At 40.0% G+C, this 18,908-nt stretch overlaps 1 protein-coding gene across 2 annotated transcripts; it reads left to right on the top strand.

Moving 5' to 3' along the window:
* Positions 1-90: 90 nt before the first annotated feature.
* On the top strand, positions 91-15,470 carry ern2 (endoplasmic reticulum to nucleus signaling 2). Of its 2 annotated transcripts, XM_067499124.1 has the most exons (25): positions 91-412; positions 498-556; positions 1,965-2,076; positions 2,175-2,208; positions 4,881-4,953; positions 5,041-5,113; positions 5,239-5,361; positions 5,457-5,558; positions 5,963-6,022; positions 6,144-6,360; positions 8,037-8,115; positions 8,313-8,463; positions 8,959-9,101; positions 9,201-9,383; positions 9,757-9,898; positions 10,113-10,223; positions 10,342-10,432; positions 10,968-11,157; positions 11,271-11,373; positions 11,500-11,699; positions 12,108-12,255; positions 12,879-13,006; positions 13,230-13,353; positions 13,437-13,504; positions 13,590-15,470. In XM_067499124.1, exons 5-25 carry the CDS (start codon positions 4,951-4,953, stop codon positions 13,776-13,778), a joined length of 2,628 nt encoding a protein of 875 aa, XP_067355225.1. In that variant the 5' UTR covers positions 91-412; positions 498-556; positions 1,965-2,076; positions 2,175-2,208; positions 4,881-4,950; the 3' UTR covers positions 13,779-15,470. The 2 variants fall into 2 exon arrangements, with proteins under 2 accessions (XP_067355225.1, XP_067355224.1); XM_067499123.1 differs by lacking the exon at positions 498-556.
* The last annotated feature ends 3,438 nt before the right edge of the window (positions 15,471-18,908 follow it).

The raw sequence follows: 18,908 nt of genomic DNA, 5'->3' as shown, positions 1-18,908 counted from the left end.
GCTACACTTCTCTACTTTCATTGGTTAATCTTGCTTTCACTCAGCGCGGTGGAGCCCCGCCCTCGGCGTGTTTGACAGTTACCCACTGACGTCACGGGTTCCGTCCCAACACGGAAATACGGGACAGCGAAATGAAGGGTTGTGTTGCTCTTGTTGTGGATTTTAAAACGCACTGTTAGCTTGGATTTTTGGCAGCTGCCCGCACGGCCATGGAGATGTTACGCGGTCGACGGTAACTTTGTGGCCTGTGGACGCCAGCGCTGGAAATGGAGAGAGAGTTCGACCTCTGTTGTTACTTCAATAGCTTCAGTCCTGTTTGTTGAGAGCCATGAAAGAGAGGATCGTGGGTGTCATGGGGGGACGACTGCTACTGTGTGTTCTCCTGCTGTCCTGGGGAGGAAAACTTTTTCAGGTAATGCTAAACTTTAATGTTTCACTGTCTGCTAACTTATTTAGACAGCAACTGGCAACCCACCGCGTTTCTGTGTCTATTTCAGGACCGACTGAAGTTTCCATGATATGACAGGGCATACAAAGTGTTAAGCCATCCTATTGGGTATTCCACATTGCCTGAAGAAAGTTAATACAGCTTGTGCGTGTTTGTGCACAGGGCGCCCCAGGAGCCAGTGAGGTCGGCAGGGCTCTGTAGGAAGTGAAATACAGATTTATTATTTAATAGTCATACAGCTTAATGAGTGGGCACTAAATGATCACAAACTAATACAAAATGAACATTAAAGGAGGCAAAGTAGCCACAGTAGACAGAAAAACTCTATGAAAACAATGGTCAGAAAGAGACACAAGATGACTACAAAGCACACAAAACTGCTTTACAGAGCACAAAAAGACCCCGAACAGACCAAAAACCACTAAATAGATACACAAAACAGACACGAAACACCTACAAATATATACCAAAGAGCCAACAATGACCATAAACAGATACAAGAAGAATATAATGAGACATAAACGACTACAAAGAGATGGCAAATAACAATAGAGCCCTAACATTACTACAGAGATCCAGAAATAACCAAAAAGACAGAAAAAAGGCCTACAATGATATGCAAAACAGCCATAAAGAGACAAAAGAAAGACAACACAAAGACAAAGATGACCAGAAACAGACACTTAAAGAAGATGCAACAAAAATCAAGATGCCAAATGCCTTTAAAATTGACAAAAGGATGACAACCATGAAGTCCGAAAATACCCATTATACAGACAAAAAGAACATAAAGGAACGTATGTCACTGAGTTTAATATTTGGAGGTCGAGTCCGATTGCAGTGACTCAAAAAAGCATAAAAATAAAACAGAGACAGCAAAAGACCAAAGAACGCAAAAGGATCAGATAGAGACATAAAATTGACACAAAAAAGACGGCTAAAATGATAAGAGAGGGCGAGAGCGAAAACAATGGAAAAAGGGATAAAGAGACCGAAAACAGTCAACAAATTACACAGAAAATCTTGGGCTGGGGGAAATTTTACTTTGTGTCTGGGGGCCCATTTTCTTCCTGTCTGACCATGTGAATTAGTGTCTCTTTGCATATCTTGGTTCAGTGTTTTCTATGGGGTCCAGGTATCTCAGAGCTGTTCTGTTCAGTTCTGTTGTGAGCCGCCAACCCTTGATGGGCAAATATGGGAGCGGTGAACAAACACAGACACACAAAAACACACACACAAGCTCTTAGTGTAGAGTTAAGTTTTGTGAAGGGGGTGGGGGTGAATAAGGATATCCTGCTAAATAAGGAACTCTGTATTATAATTTGATCAGAAAGTTACTGTAGAACTGGCCTATCAGCCCCCACCAGACCTGACGCACCCACACACACTTACTGACACACGGACGCACACAATGTTATCAAGCTATGCTGAAATCTTTGATGCATGACACGGCAATTGGCCTCCCTTTCAGCCAACTGGCCTTGAAGTTCTCTATGTTTCTCTTGTCATTAATTAGGTTGGAGGAGTGAGATCAGTCCCAGAGTCCCTGCTGTTTGTGTCGACCCTGGATGGTAGTCTGCATGCTGTGTCCAAACAGTCAGGAGACATCAAGTGGACCTTAAGAGAAGGTTCCTACACATACATGTTTATTTACATACGCATATAAATGCATATTTATTTAAATAAATATCACTGTAATATGTAATTGTTCTTTTATTAATTTCAGACCCCATTATTCAAGTGCCTGTCTACCTCACAGAGTGGGTAACACACACACACACTTACTCATAGTCGCACACGTACAGCTAAAACATTTATGTAGTAGTTTCAAAATAGAAGTTTAAAAAGTGCTTTATGAAGCTGAACACAAAGCAACGCTTGGTGTATTTCCAGAGAAGTTTGGGCATAGTGTAAATGTAAAAACAATGCAAATATATGCATTGGGGGCTGTTTTTCCAGACTAAGAAGAAGAAGGTCTCCTATTGTCATTGCGTGCACATACATTTTACAATGACATTTTTCTCTGCATTTGATCTGAGAGACTTCTGCATCACAGCCAGGTGTTCTTCCCATTGAGTTACCAAAAATAAAGATGGCGCGTGGTTCATCACTGTGTGGAAAAAATACAATTTCAACAAAAAGTGCAAAAAAGCTGGTGATTTCATCACCTACCATATATAATATCATTTAAACATTCACAGAATCCAGAGAAATGTGTGTATGCAAATGATAAAGCCAAAACCAATCTTGAATGACTGTGATGTTTGGGCCCTCAGGGAAAAACAATTCTGTAATGGAAATCCCTGCATGGGCTCAGGAACGCCTCTGGAAACCAACTTAAGCAACTTAAAACAAAAACGCATATAAACAAGATACAGGAACATTCCTAATTTAAAATAGACTGAGGCTAAATGAGGGGTAGTCTGACTAGTCAAGATTAGAAATTCTTTTTGGAAATCATGGACACCCTGGCCACCATGCTAAATAGGAGAGGGACCACCTAACGTGTTATCAGTGCACAGTTCAAAAGACAGAATATGCGATGGTGCTGGGGCACATTAATGCAAACAGCTTGGATAATTTGCACATCTGTGTGAGGGCTCTAATAATGCTGAACAGTAAACCAAGCATTCAGAAAGTTTTCAGACCTCTTTCACTTTTTGCAATTTGTTGGTGCCTGATGCTACAGTTTTTCTAAATTATTATTTTTTTCTCATAATCTACACTTAGTATCCCATGATGACAAAGTGAAAACATTTTTTTTTTATAAATGTTTGCAAATTCATGAAAAAGGAAAAACTGAAATATCTTATTGTCTTAACTGTTCACAGCCTTTGTAACAACACTTAAAATTTAGCTCATGTGCCTCCCATTTCTCTTGATCTTTGCTGAGATGTTTCTACATGGTGATTGGAGTCCACCTTTGGTGAATTCAATTAGCTGGATATGATTTGGAAAGGCACACACCTCTCTATAGGCCTTCACAGCTAACATTGCACGCTGTAATAGGAACAAAGGCCACGAGGTCAAAGAAACCGCCTGCAGAGCTCAGAGACAGGATTATTGGAAAACCAATTCTGCTGCACTGCAGGTTCCCAAGAGTTTCCCAGTTACCTCCATTATTTTCAAATGTATGTTTGAAACAACCAGGACTCTTCCAAGAGCTGGTCAGCTAGACAAACTGAGCAAGTGGAGAAGAAGGGCCTTAAGAAGAGAAGTGTCAAAGAACCCGATGGTCACTCTGACTGAGCTCCAGAGGTACTGTGTGGAGATGGGACAAAGTTGCAGAAGGACAACCATCACTGCAGTCCTCCACCAATTTGGACTTTATAGCAGAGTGGCTAGACAGAAAACAAACAAAAGCCCAGTTGGACTTTGCAAAAAACACAGAAAGGACTGTAAGGAACTAGATTTTCTGCTTTGATGAAACTTTCTGGCCCTAATTCTAAATGTAATGTCTGGAGGAAATCAGGCACTTATAACCTGTCCAATACCATCCCTACAGTGAAGCATGCTGGTTGCACCATCGTGCTGTGGGATAACTTTAGGCTATTTGCAAAGAAGAATGGCAGAAAGTCCCCTAGTCCAGGTGTGCAAAGCCTGTTGACTCATACCCAAAAACACTTGAGGCTGTAATTGCAGCCAAAGGTGCTTTAACCAAGTACTGAATTCTTAGACCAATGTGATTTTTCATTAATTTTCTTTTTAATACATTTCTAAAATTCTGTTTTCACTTTGTCATAATGGGGCACTGAGTGTAGAAAAATGAGTAGGGAAAAAAGCCGTGAAAGGGTCCTGACGACTATATGAATGCACTGTTTTGGGGGCAAAGAATGCTGCCATCCAGATGACACCTTATTTAGGGAAGCTCTTGATTATTTCAGCAACACAGTGTCGGACCTCATTCTGCACACAACAGGATGCCTTTGTCCAGGTGCTAAACTGTTCCGTGCAGACCTGTCACCCATTGAAAACATTTGGAGCGTTATGAAGCTATAAATACAACAAGACATCAGGATCCCCAGTTCCTTAACACTTAAAGTTCAAATTGTTGTTTAACTAAAAAGGTGATGCAATGCTGTGGTAAACACCTCCAAGCGTGTTGAGTTGTGTTGTTGGCATCAAAATAAAAAATTATGTTTTGTAATATTAACACTGAATCACAGTTTACATATTGTTCCAACTTTTCTGGCACAGTACAATTTAACTATAAATCTAAAAGGTTGGACACATACGATAAGAAATGAATTTGTCAGTTTGCCCTGAAATTCAAAAGGCAAACAAGGAATAGTCAAACACATTCACATCAAAGCTGATCAAACACAGTAGAGCAAACACCTTGGATTCAAATCTCACACAGCCCCTCCCTGGTGCTGAATGAGCAACAGTATAAAGTTATGTACAAAGAGATGATATGTGATTGTTTTTGTAGGCCGGGTTTTCTCCCAGACCCCAATGATGGCAGTTTATATATCCTGGGCGGCAAGCACAAGGAAGGGCTTATGGTGAGGAATGCTTTGTGCGTTTGTTTGTGTCAGTTTGTTTCTCTCTTCTCTCCACTCAATGACCCCATTGTTTTGCTTTATTTGCAGAAACTGCCATTTACCATCCCAGAGCTGGTTCAGTCAGCTCCCTGCAGGAGCTCAGATGGTATACTTTACACAGGTGAGACCCTGTGTGTTTGTGTGAGACATGCAGAGAAATGTATGTGCGCGCAGCGGATGGACACAGACAGACAGTAGACATACAGTATAAATATTTTGTTGATAGTTTTGTGGGTGTGCACGCAGGTAAAAAGCAGGATGTGTGGTTTGTTGTGGATCCTGAGACAGGTGAGAAACAAACCAGTTTAACCACCTCCTCCTCTGAATCCATCTGCCCCAATAGTCCTTTGCTCTACATTGGACGCACTGGTATGTCACACATGTGCACACACACATGTTTGAGGTTTTTTTTTTTTTTTTTTAATGCATCTTGGCCTGAAATTTATGAGCTGTTGGTTTTCCAGAATATGTGGTCACCGTGTTTGATACCAAAACACAGGAGCTGCGATGGAATGCTACATACAATGATTACTCTGCTCCACCGTATGATGAGAAGCAAGACTACAGTACGTCCCTATGCACATTCCGTTAGACTGACTGACATGGCAGCTTCATTTGCTTGATTAGTTGAATGGAAATGTGGCCAGTTAGAGCATTAAAAGCCCTGTGTTCACTTGTAGACATTTAGTTGACTAAGTCTTGATGAGAATGACTTGCAGTGTCTCTAAAGTCTGCACATACATCTGCTGACTTACCCAGATTTGAGTCAGCGTAATGTGTGTTTTCAATGTTTCTAGCATTAAATCATAGTCAAATTGATTTAAATATTTCTGTTAAAACAACCCGATAAAGGGGTTCAGGGTTGAACAATGAAGTGACTGAGAATGTGTGAAATCTCTTGAGAAATAAACCAAAGATGATGAAATCCAATTTGTCCAACATTAGCCTCTGTTACCTGATTTTCTTCCAGAAATGGCTCATCTTGTGTCAAGTGGCGATGGTCTTGTTGTGACAGTTGACAGGGAGTCAGGTAAAGACAGTTGTTTGGTTTTCGTATATATATATTTACATTTATCTTTCTATGTGATGGGCTGTATGTATGCATTAGGTTCATCTCTGTCCTCCAGTAAAACTCTGTCTTTGTCTTCTAGGTGACGTCCTGTGGAGTCAAAACTATGGATCACCTGTTGTGGGGGTCTACCTGTACTCTGGTGACTCGTTAAGACACGCTCCCCACCTGTCCCTTGCCCTGGAAACGCTGCGCTTCCTTACTTTCTCCTCTGCCAACAATCAGGCAGATGCACACTCCACACTGAAGTGGAGCTATCAGTTTGTGAAGGAGCAAGCCAGTGCACAAACACAACTTGTGTAAGAGAAAAACTTTACTTTACTGTAAGCACATGCATCGACAAAAGCGACAAGAACTCCATGATGTTCTTAAAGCTTCTATATGCGTGAACTTTGTTGCAGACATTCAGAATGAGAGTTAGAATCCGAAATATGTTATTTATCCCCGAGGGGAAATTGCTTTCATCCCATCCCATTGATAACACACTAAAGTCAGAAATGGTTCGTAAACCTGTTTTTTTTACTCTGCAAAAACAGCTTGTTGGGTGTTTAAAAACTCCTGAACCTCCTCTCAGTACCCCCCCTACACCAGGGGGGGTGTCTGTAGATTTGTCTAGATTTCCAAAATTCACACTCGCTTCAACATGTTATTGATCATCTGCATATAGCTGAGAAAGTACGTTGAAGTTGAATGTGTTTCTTTCTCTTTTAGCTCTATTTTTTTCTTTGTTCTCTTATGTACAACTAAGTAAAACACTATGAATGTCTTCCTGGAGATACGGCTGAATAACATGCCCTTTTTTTCACCACTGCAGTTGGTACAGTCAAGGTCATTAGCCTCCCCAGGATGTTTGCAACATTTTAAAAACATTACTTTGAACATTATTCAGTGCCAAGCCCCTATTTGCTACATGTTGGAATGTAAAATAAATCTTCAAGTTTGCTTCATAGCTCTTCTTTTCATTTTAGCTGAGACAGTATTCAGTCTCTCATCTGAACATGTTCAAACCACCTCAGTCTGGCTTTTTTGACTTTATCTCAAAAAACTTCTAACATGAGCTGTCCCTCTGATGTCCTCATTCCTGATCCTGTCCATCCTTGTCACTCCCAAAGAGAACCTCAACGTCTTAAACTCCACTACCTCCATCTCTGCCTCCTGTCTCTTCTTCAGTGCCACCGTCTCTACTGTTGCTCTGAACTGTTGCCCCTAAGTACTTTTAAAGTCCTGCACCTTCTTTACCTCTGCTTCCTCTAACGTCACTGTAGTAAATATTAAGGTGGTCACAATTATTAGTCCTCCTATGGGGGGTGGGAGCTATATTGTCTTTTCCGAGTACTTTATTGTCTGGAGAAGGTGTGCATTACATAATTGCAAAGCGCATGTAGAACAAAAACTGCTAGAAACAAACCTGGGTGCGGTTTAAAGTGCAAGATTTCTGCTGAATTGACCTTTTCTGGACTTGATGTTTCAAGGAAGATTTTTGTGAGGGCTCTTAATCCTGGTGGGCTTCGAGGTCTTTGCTCAAGAAAAACTCCATTAATCACACAGCAGCACATCAAAGCTGAAGTTTGCCTGTGAACACACTTTGGAAGTCTGTCCTTTGGTCTGATGAGACTAAACATGAGTCATTTGGGCTCATGGATGCAGCCTTTGTTCCAAAGAAAGGAGAGGCCCTCAATCCCAAAAATAGTATCCACAGTAGTTGTGGGAGCATAATGATGTAAGGCTGTTTTGCTGCTTCAGTGACACTTGTTCTGGTGCATTGGATCATAAAAGAGATTATGTGTACTGTAACAACAGTATGTGTACTGTAACTGTAACAACATAAAACTGCATGTTTGAGCGCCGCTGTGATGCTATAATGCAAACTGCATTCAGTGTTCCTGGAAAGATACAATTTAACTTTTGTACAGTTTTGTTTCAGCCGAGAAATGTGGAAAGAAACTGACCTGCACAAATTACTCTTTTTCTTAAGACCCACTCTCTACGTTGGAAAACTGGACTCCCACCTCTACGCCTCAATTTCCCTTGTTCACCATGGAGTCTCGTTAGTGGTGAGTTTACACAATCAGTTTTTATTACATATCAGTGGGCATTAACATCTGTATTTAAACTCACATTCCTCTGGCTTTGAAATAGCATAAGTTTATTACAGTATATCAGCTGCATCTAAGTAAATATCTCATAATGATTGTGGTCATAAAAAGAGAGTAGTAATGTGTCTGCTTTATGCTCTTTGTTGCAATAACAGCCGCGGGGTCTGACCCTGGCACGGATTGAAGGTCCGCTGACGGCTGGAGTGACGGTCAGAGAGCGAGGGGAGTGTGAGATCACGCCGTCCACTGAGGTGCGCTATCCACCAGGGAGCACAAACAGCCAGAAAAACCAGTGGTTGCTAATAGGTACACACAAACACATAAAAAGGGTCCTTCCTTCACTTGTGTCTTTTCCTTGCACTTTAGCTCCTCCAACTAAAAACCCAAGGAGTGATGCAGAAAAAGATCAGACAAAGACATCAAAGACATTAAGCATCCTTCCCTCTAAACTGTCGTCTAAAATGAATTTTTTTTCTGATGATGTTGCTCAGCTGGATCTTGTGTTAGTTGTACTGTTGGAGTTTTCCAGATATGATCTTTCTGTCATATTAGAAGAAAAGAAGATTTTTAGTGTTTAGTTTTTGCAGTCTCTCTCCATGTTGCCCCATAACAGTTTCTTCCAAATCCTTTCAACATAGCAATGAAAAACAAAAACTCTTGCTGTGAAATGAGAAGTTTTCTAAATTCACCCATTTTCTCTTTGTGCAGTGGTTGGAGTCACTTTCTTGTCTGTGCAATAAGTCATACATAGACACTCACACAGCTCAGAATGTGTTGCATCTGTCGGTTTGTGTGCTTTAGGTCATCATGAGCTCCCTCCAGTTGCCCACACCACCATGCTGAGGGAATTCCCTGTACCCCTGCAGCGTTCTGGTGAGGCAGTCATCCCTCCTCGAGCTCCTGCCTCCCCTGTCTCCCCTTCCTCCTACTACCACCAGCGATATGTAAGTTACAGCAAAATGTCTCTCCAACATGGAAGACAAAGAGGACAAACGCAGTGAATCCTCATCATATTTCCATTGTTTCTTGTTTTTGTCCTTCAGTTCCAGACTGGGAGCCATAGTGATGCTAATGCTAATACACGAGAAGCTGATGGGAGGAGATCAGGAGACGGTCAGAGGACTGCTGCTGTGCTACCTGTCTATATAACTCAAGACCTTCTGACTCTGGCTGTTCTGACACTGCTGTTGGGGGGATGGCTGGCCTTTGCACTCACGTATCCAAGCGTAAGTTTGCACATCTCGTGTCTGTCTGTTGTTAATATGTGTGCCTACTTAGGTCACAGGGTTTTGTTAGAAACCTATTCCCAAATTAATTGTAACTTTACTGTATATTTCCTGGACATATAGTTTGGTTCAGTTTGATCTGTGTCAGTCACATGTGAGTCCCCAGCCCACATGGACCATAAATATTCTTGCATCTGTGACACAGCTGAAGACTTAAACATGATCATAGCATTGGTATATTACAAACAGAAGGCTGAATGGGGGTTACTGTTATTGGCAGCGCTGTCCAAGAAGAGCTTTATGTATTCACCCTCATCAATGTTGTCAATACTGATCTCTCAACCTGCGTGTGTGCGTGTCTTTCTTTCTCCAGTCTGCAGCACAGCAGCTAAAAGCTCATAGACAGCTGGAGGAGGCTTTCGAGTCTCATCTCCAGCGTATGCAGCCCAGCAGTAACGCTGTGACCTTGGTTTCTTCAGACACAAGCCTTTCTACTGAAAGAAACCTCTCCACTGGTACAGAACTGTTAAAATGAGCTCCCTGTTGCTTTGAATTGTCTTTATTTAATAAGTTTCAGGTGGAGTTTAATCAAACGTTTCTTTGCATTGCACTTGAGAAATAAAGGATTATTTAAATACATGAATTAATACTGAAGCAGCATTTATTAAAAACCTTTTTGGTCTTTAATACTCATTCTGAAATGCTGTATCCTGACCTTTTTGTATCCAGATTCTCCGTCCGCATCCGCTGACCCTCCACCTACTTCTTACACTCTCTCACACAGCAGTAGCATCTCAGATTCTGATACAAATGACACCAGTGGGCACAAACCCACAGAAGGTAAAAAAAAAACAATTTTATTGTGTGTTTAAACAAACTGTACATTATTTCCATCAGTCCTTCACTGTTAAGATGATATGAATTTCTCTCTTTTTGTTTTTTTACCCACATATTTCAGAAGGTAACAATGAGGAGGTGTACGTGGGCAAAATCTCCTTCTCTTCATCTGAGGTACTTGGACATGGCACAGCAGGAACGTTTGTCTTCAGGTATCTGCACATATTGCATCCATGTGTTTTACACTATTATACTCAGAAGACTGTATTAGTGGGTTTAGATGTGTTAGATCATTAACTGCATCATAGCTATACTATACATTACTGCTATTTTTCAAAAACATACATTTTAGATTGAGTTCTATTTATCCAAATATTCAGTTACACAATGAAAATCAACTTGCAGACATTTTATCTTGCAAGAGTTTGAGGAAGTAATCTGTTAAAGTGCATAATTTTATTGTTATTTGTTGTATTAAGAAGGCACAAGTGAAACTGAAATGGTATCGTTTACTATAGAGAATGTTGCACAAACTTTTCACAATATATAATGTATATGAATGAGCAGTTTGTTATAACAAAATACCCTAGTAGGTAAACGAATTACAGGTAGAAAATTAACAATGTTTTCTGGTATGTATTGGAAAATTGTCAGTAGTAACAAACGTACGTGTGTGTGTGTGTGTGTGTGTGTGTAAAAAAAAAAAAACAGCAGTAATTGTAAGACAACTTGTTTTTGGGATATTAGGGGTAAATTTGATGGACGCCATGTTGCTGTGAAGCGAATCCTGCCGGAGTGTGTCGAGGTAGCAGAGCGAGAGGTGCAGCTTCTCAGAGAGTCTGACACACACCCAAATGTCATCCGGTACTTCTGCACAGAGAGAGACCGTCTGTTTACGTACATCGCCATCGAACTGTGTGTTGCAACCCTGCAACAGGTCAGTGTTTGGCAAAGTACTGCCAGGCGGTCAGTAGTTCTAATTACCATTATGAAGTATTTTACATTTAGCATGTTTTTGCGTGTATCATTATGTCTTGGTTTTCTCTGCAGTATGTGGAAGATTCAGCTTGCATCAGCTTTCCTGAGCTGAATCCTATAACCCTACTGGAGCAGACCATGTGTGGCCTCTCACACCTCCATTCACTCAACATAGGTATGAGATGCACATAAAAACATAAACATGCACTGTGATGTTTGTTTCTTATAGAGAACATTTCAAGAAATATTGTTTTTCTCTGCTGAAAACTTCCGCTCTGCCCTTCATCTTCTCTGTCTGTAGTGCATCGTGACCTGAAGCCTAGAAACATCCTCCTTTCTGGTCCAAATGCGCTGGGTCAGGTCCGCGCTCTCATTTCTGACTTCGGGCTCTGTAAGAAAATCCTGGATGGTCGGAGCAGCTTTTCTTTGCGGTCAGGAATACCAGGAACTGAAGGATGGATAGCTCCCGAGGTCCTGCGATACACACCTGGAAATAAACCGGTGAGATTAAAGTGAACAGTGCTTAAAATTTGAGCCACAGAATCGATTCAGCCAACTTATAATCAAACAAAATTGACAAACATTCTCAAAATACCAAACTGACAGTTTAAAACTTTGTCCATATTCTTTTTGTCATATGTGATAAGCCAGTTTCATTTTTTAATAGACCAGTTTTCATTGTGGGCCCAGATTTTCAAGTTTTCAAGTTTTAAAATTGCATCTGTAGAAATTATTTATTTCAAACCACTATATTTTATTTTTCATGTTTTTCTAGTCTCAAATATCTCCTTGCACATCTCAACGTAACCCATAAATGAGGGCCAAGAGGCTCTACACAATGTTCCATCTTTAATGTAGTTTGGATTTTTTTATATTTTCAACCTACTGATTCCATTTTTCTCTCTTCAGACTGCAGCAGTGGATGTGTTCTCTGCCGGCTGTGTGTTTTACTATGTGGTCAGCAGGGGGCAGCATCCTTTTGGGGATTCACTGAGACGGCAGGCCAACATCCTGTCGGGAGAATATTCACTCTCACATTTTATGGACGAGATACACGGTGAGGGTTGTCTCTGGACTTGTTCATCAAGTGTAGTAATCTATATTGTTGAACATATTGCAATAATAAGCAGTCATTTTCCTGTGTAGTCAGTGACTTTTGTAGCTAGTTTAATTGACTCCTGACATTTTTTACATCCAGTTTTATAAATTTCTCTGTCACATATATTTTTGTGTTACATGATTTAATCCATAGCTAAAGGTCAATTCCATTATAAACACATAGTTGCAAACTTCGTATGACTGTGTCCTTCATTGATGGATAAACAGGCCTACCAGGCATAGACCCCTGGGGCCGAGAGGTCATGAGAGCCATAGGCTGGAGCCTCTGAATTACTGTTTCAAAGAGAAGACAAAATGCAGCTACACAGGGATGCACAATAACAAGAAGATGCCAATCCATTACAAAATGATAAACAATACCAACAAAACATATAAAAATGTCCATAAATAGCACGAATGAACAGAAAAGTGACAGAACATGACAAAAAAATTCAGTCAGCTTGCAGAAGGTTGCTAACTGCGTCTTTCGAAAATATTAATTACAGCGCAAGGTTGTGCTGAGACAGGCATAATTTTCTACAAAGTAATCAAAGTAGAGAATTTATATTTCTGTCATCACAGATGACGTCATAGCTCAGGATCTGATCGAGCAAATGATCAGTGCCGAGGCAGAGTCCCGTCCCTCCACCGCCTGCGTCCTCAAACATCCGTTCTTCTGGAGCCCTGAAAAGCAGCTCCTGTTTTTTCAGGTCTGTTAAATGGTTTTGGTTATTTTGTCAGGGATACACAGAGGGGTAGTCTCTTTGTGCTTTCTGGTTTAAAATTTGTGATGTTTATTGTCCATGTTGTGATAATCAGCACTGTGCAGCAAGTGTGTGATAGGGGAATTAATTTATACTTCAGTGTAGAGTTTCTTGCTTAGCCTTAAGTGTTTGTCGACTGTAGAAACAATGATTTGCGTGTTGTATCCAGGATGTGAGTGACCGCATAGAGAAAGAACCAGCAGACAGTCCCATTGTGGTCCGACTGGAAAGCGGAGGAAGATTTGTGGTACGAACTAACTGGAGGATGCATATCTCTGTACCTCTGCAGACAGGTATGTGCCCACACAGAATCACATACCTGCACTGTTTAAACTGTTGGAGGAAAATATTTGATTCTTTCATGTACATTTTTTAGATTTGCGGCGATTCAGAACATATAAAGGAAACTCAGTCCGAGATCTGCTGAGAGCAATGAGGAACAAGGTCAGACTGGACTTTTTTTCTTTTCCCACATGCACACCTGACAACTTCAGTCTGTGTATGACCTTTTGCATTCTGCACCTTACAGAAGCACCACTATCATGAGTTGCCACCAGAGGTGCAGGAGACTCTCGGCGAGCTGCCCGAGGGCTTCGTCAGCTACTTCACCTTACGGTTTCCACGGCTACTGATGCACACACACGCTGCTCTGCAAATCTGTGCCCAGGAAAGACTATTTCACCCCTACTATCTGCCCTCAGACACCAAATGGCTTTGAAATGTCTCTGCACTCCACGCACATTTGCACACACACTGCTGCACTCTGTGTGAGCAACGAAAATCCCTGACAGTGCCCTGTTACTGCTTTTGTAAAGCCCATACTGTTTCAAGGGAAGATGCAGTGCTGTGAAAAAGTTTTTGTATGTCGTGTTTTATAGATTAACGGTATTTAATTTTTCTCCAGCTGTCGCTCATGAAATCATTTTTCTAAAGAAAACACTCACAAACACTGCGTATATGTGTAAAATTAATGATTGAAGAAGTTTTTTAAATAATGACTCCACCATAATACACACAAATAGTTTTTATTTTTTTTATTATTTCAGTGCTATAGTTTAGTCGTATATTTTATACAGCTGGGAAAAAACATTTTAGTGGATTTTTGTTACCACCTTTTCCTGCAACACTCAAGCTATTATCAGATAAACAGATCATCCTTATTCTATAGTGCAGTCTTTTCCTTTGAGGCAAAGCAAGCAGCTAAAGTTCAGTGCAAGATGGCAAATCCATCCTGAGCTATGAATCATAGAATAAGCAGAAACTGACCCAAAAGAAATGACTTTTAGAGAGATCCGGTTAACATACAAACCAACCTGATTGAAAACTGCTCTTTAAAATTACAGAATTATGCTCTTACTTTATATAGTGTTGAGATACACAGGGAAAGCAAAGGTCTCTATTTGAAACCCAAATAATGTTACATATCTTTTTATTAAAACATGAATTTTATGAAGATGCATTTAAAAAAAAAAAAAAGAGAGAGAGATTAAGTGTCATAACCAATAGTCTACAGGTCTATCTTTCAGGTTGAAGTTACAGGTTTTAGTTTTTGTAAGGCCCCAAGGTAGCTTAACAAATTGCTAAAACAAGACACATCCCTTTCAAACAACAGTTAAATCAAATATTTATGAAACATCAATAAAATCATTGTATTTATTCAGTTGACTAAAATATGACCATATTGCTAAGGGTGATCGCTTTCAAACAGACTGATTTAAATAGACGGCAGACTGCATGTGTATTTGCGTGTGTGCAGAAACTTCGTCGCAGCACTGTACGTAACAGACAACAGGCTTCACAAAAAAAATAAAGCTTGTGTCTCATGAAAGTCGACATCATCTATTAAATCATTTACTTAAACAGTTTACATCCCCCTGTCCTTGTTGCTGTTGTGCTCCTCTGTAGAAATACTCTGATTTTAATGGAGTCCATGTGATGTGCATTGCTGAAGGTAGCTACACTGAATATATATATACTGAGCCATGATGGCAACATACTTGTAACAATACTTGTTTGCCCTGTTAAACTGTGGCCTCACGGTTGATTTATCACCAGCGTGGACAGGCCACAATAGCAACTACACTGGTCATTCAATTTTAATTTATTTACACATGTTTACCCATTTCTGATTGTTTGACCACATCTGAATCTTATTTTAGGCCTGTGAAGCCACAAAAAGCTACTAAGTGATCTCAGAGACATTTGTAACTACTGAATGATGATGGTTTGTTTGCAGTAGACTGAATTTAACTTTTGTACGTTTTGTTTTTGACTGAATTAAATTGTGCTTTGGTGTGCCAAAGAATGAAGAAAGTCAAATCTTGTCTTTAGTTTTCATACATAAAAGGCGAGAGCCACCACGAGGATGTGTTTTTTCCTGAATTCATTCATTAAACCAATTAAGTAACAATATTTTCAGTACTTTATGTCTCCCCAGAGCTGCATGTTCTCAGCTTCCCAGCTAATTTTACTAAAATGATGCAAAATGCACTGCACCTGATATACAGAATGTAACTGTCTAGGGTCTTGTTACTGTTCTCAACAGTAACCATTAAAGCCCATGAGATAAATAATAAACAAACCTCTCAATTGCAGAGATGTGTTTTTAAGCGGTCTCGCCTCTTCAGCAATGAGGATAATTGACATTTCTGCATTTGAACCAAGTCAAGAGGAAAACAAACCACGCTGTTGATGGACAACTGAAATGATAACAACGGCGTTTGCATGTAATTTGCAGAGCAAATGATGCATTAGTAATGGTGAATTCCCAGACGTTATTTACGCTACATAGGACATGACATTTGAAATGCTCACACCACAAATCAAAAGGCTTTAACCAAAACCTCAGGGTCTAAGGAACTGCAAGTAAAAAAGGAACTTGTGAACATTTTCACTCTTTCACTCTGCATGTACTTTATGAACTATCAGTCAGACATCAAGGTCATTAAAAACTGTCTTTATATTTTTTGACTTTTTAGGGAAGCTACAATTTAAATTGAGCCCACTGAGCTCACTGTCTGCTAAAGATTTGTTATTTATTTATTCATTTATTTCTGAGCTACTTAAAATCACAGGAGACCACAGGAGAGGAAAATATTTCATTGCTCCTTTATACCAGCAGGGGGAAACCTTGTCCTTTTAATGTTGTCTCTCATTTCTCCAAACTTTCTAGGTAAAGACTGGAAATATGGTGGTAAAGATAGATAAACCGATTATGTAAAGGGTTAATACACTGTTTTCATGTTTATTTAAATAGCTGTAAGAGGCGTGAAGTCTTTTAGTTTTATTATACATATGTGTTTGGGTTTGTCATCTATCCATTTGCATGAGTTTATCTGTTGTCCTTATCGTCCCTGATTGACAAACAATCTGCCTTCAAGGCTTCGCTCCAACACAAAGAGCACATCCTGCAGAGCAGATAAGATGCCAGGCATCAGCAAGTTAATTCCACTGTCAGTGTGAACTAACACAGAAGAGATTTAATGACGTGACGGCCTGGGGGCGATTGATGTGTCATGGCCAAATCTTTAGCTAATGAGCCACCGGTTGTTTATGTTTCATGATTATGATTCAGTGCTTTGGTCAGATCCCATGTTTGTGTGAGCTGGAAGAGCAGAGGCAGAATCGGAGGGAGTGCTCGGCTCATTATGAAACATCGGAGTTCAGCTGTAGGTCCAATGAAAACAGCCTTAGGGAGACCCCAGTTTAACCAGAGTGATGAGGCCAAATGTGCTCACACACATTAACGTGTGTGATGGCAACTCAGTGTGTACTATCTGTGTGAAGGAAGCTGAGGGAAAGTGCTAAAATATCTTCTCTAATTAGATTAAATTGTCTTATTACTGTGTTATTACTAAATATTGTTTACAAAATAATTGAAAAATCTTATTTGCCTCACCCATTTTTCTAATCATCCACCTCATTAACACGAGGGGACAAGAGTGATTTTATTTTCATGCTGGTGGGACGGATGCAACATACATCTACTCTGCTTAAGTACAAATTTCAGGTACTTGTATTGTACCTGTGTATGTACATTTGATAATAGAGAACTTTCTAAAGAACTTTGTGCTGCACATTATTCTGATTGGTGTAGTTGATACAGTAGTTTCTTACGATATATGGAGGGGGTGGGGTGTCAGCAGGTTAGAAGGCACACTAATGCATCATAATCCATAACAAAATAAATTATTTTGAAAAGGAGTCAATCTGCATTTTACTTATTTACTCATATACCCACATTTGTACTTTTACTTAAGTAACATGTTTAATGCAGAGATTTTACTTGCATTTTGTGAGTATTTCTACTTTCTGAATGTGATAGCTCATGGCCATGGATGTAGACACATTTTTTCCCTTTATGTCAGTCGTTTATTACTTTACTTGAGGTGAACAACTGAGCAATTCGTTCAATACGGTACTGCGACTTAATGCAGTTTATCATTTTGCAGTTTTGGGCACCATTAAAGAAGATGAATATTGTACTAATTACTGTTTGCTAAGTGAAAAAAATAGACTAATGTTCTATATATTTTGTTCAAATATCTTTATACAAAAGCTGCTGCCTCCCTTCATTACTTTCATATGACTTATATGTAAAGTGCTGCTCAGCCCAACTCTGCTTTGCACCTTAGAAATTAAATGAATTACAGAGGATTCTAAAACCTCAAAATGTCCCCTTTTAAACTTTGAACAAAAAATCTACGTCGTGACATCTGTGCTTATCTGTGATGTCGCATGTGCTGTTGTTGTGCCTGACTGCGGCGGCAGACTGATCATGTGGATGTTGTGTCAAAGTCCAGAACAGCTGCCTGATGCTCCACAATCAGGGTTATGGTCTAGGATTGATCTTTTCGTTTTTCAGCCGGAACGTCGCACCTCCACGTCAGCACCAACGTGTCCTGTTAACACCAAGCGACTATCAACCCACCATCCACTCGTGAGACATAAAACCAACGCACCCATGAGCTGAAGCAGCAGACAGTGACAGCAGCAGACAGATAGTGTATCAGGGTTCAGTGGAAAGATCTGACATTTTAATCAGAAATAGTGACCTTTCTAGTGAAAGAGAACAAGTAGCTGTTAGTGGGTCAGAAATGATTTTTATGTAACGTTCATCAGCTTTTTTTTTTTTTTTTTTTTGTGCCCTATATTTTAAGTTATCTTAAAAGCATCTCACAGCTCCTAACCTGTATTCACACCACATTAAGTTGTTAAATCCCAGGCACTTTAGTTAAATGTATGAGTCCATTTTAGGCACTCACACACTAATAAAACTGAGCACTGTATATTTCCAGAGAGTGAGTGAACGGACGAGGAAGACACAGAAACACGGAGCCAGTAGAGAAGCTGCAAAAGGATTTAAGGTTAAAAGGAAAAGATGATGGTGAGTGACCCCAGCTCAGGAGTTTTAACACATAATCTAAATCCAACAACATTCAAAACACAAGGCTGGAACCTGCCGTAAAGTATAGCTGACAGAGACTGTAACTGCAATAAATATGTTAATTCATTTCTTTATACTTCTTAAAGCATCTTTAAATCAGTGGACGCAGATGCAAGTGGGTGATTTTTGTTTGTCACACAAACAAAAGGCTTCTGACTTTAACTTTGGGGAGATGTCACATATTTGCTCACGATGGACACAGAGGACTGACAATACAGTTCCCTGTATGTCTGTGCATGTTGTGGGCTGACAGTAAAGCTGTGTGCATGTTTGCCGTGTGTACTGACGCCCTATTTGCATTCGTGAACTCCATAAGACAAAATCGAAATGGGGAGGACAAGCCTGTTTCACAGAGCCTTTTCTCCACTTGCAGCTGGTAAAGCACAAAGGCAAATCATGAAA

This window comes from Channa argus, chromosome 3, assembly GCF_033026475.1.
Source record: "Channa argus isolate prfri chromosome 3, Channa argus male v1.0, whole genome shotgun sequence".
Taxonomy (NCBI): domain Eukaryota; kingdom Metazoa; phylum Chordata; class Actinopteri; order Anabantiformes; family Channidae; genus Channa; species Channa argus.
Note: the sequence above shows the minus strand (reverse complement) of the source record. Positions and strands in the feature narration are given on the sequence as shown.

What these genes read in the sequence shown, in the direction of transcription:
- ern2 (XM_067499123.1), top strand. Translation starts at nt 329, where the DNA reads ATGAAAGAGAGGATCGTGGGTGTCATGGGGGGACGACTGCTACTGTGT. An exon ending in TTGCACTCACGTATCCAAGC is followed by an intron (nt 9,384 to 9,756) that starts GTAAGTTTGCAC and finishes TTCTTTCTCCAG; the next exon opens with TCTGCAGCACAGCAGCTAAA. An exon ending in GTGTTGCAACCCTGCAACAG is followed by an intron (nt 11,158 to 11,270) that starts GTCAGTGTTTGG and finishes TTTTCTCTGCAG; the next exon opens with TATGTGGAAGATTCAGCTTG.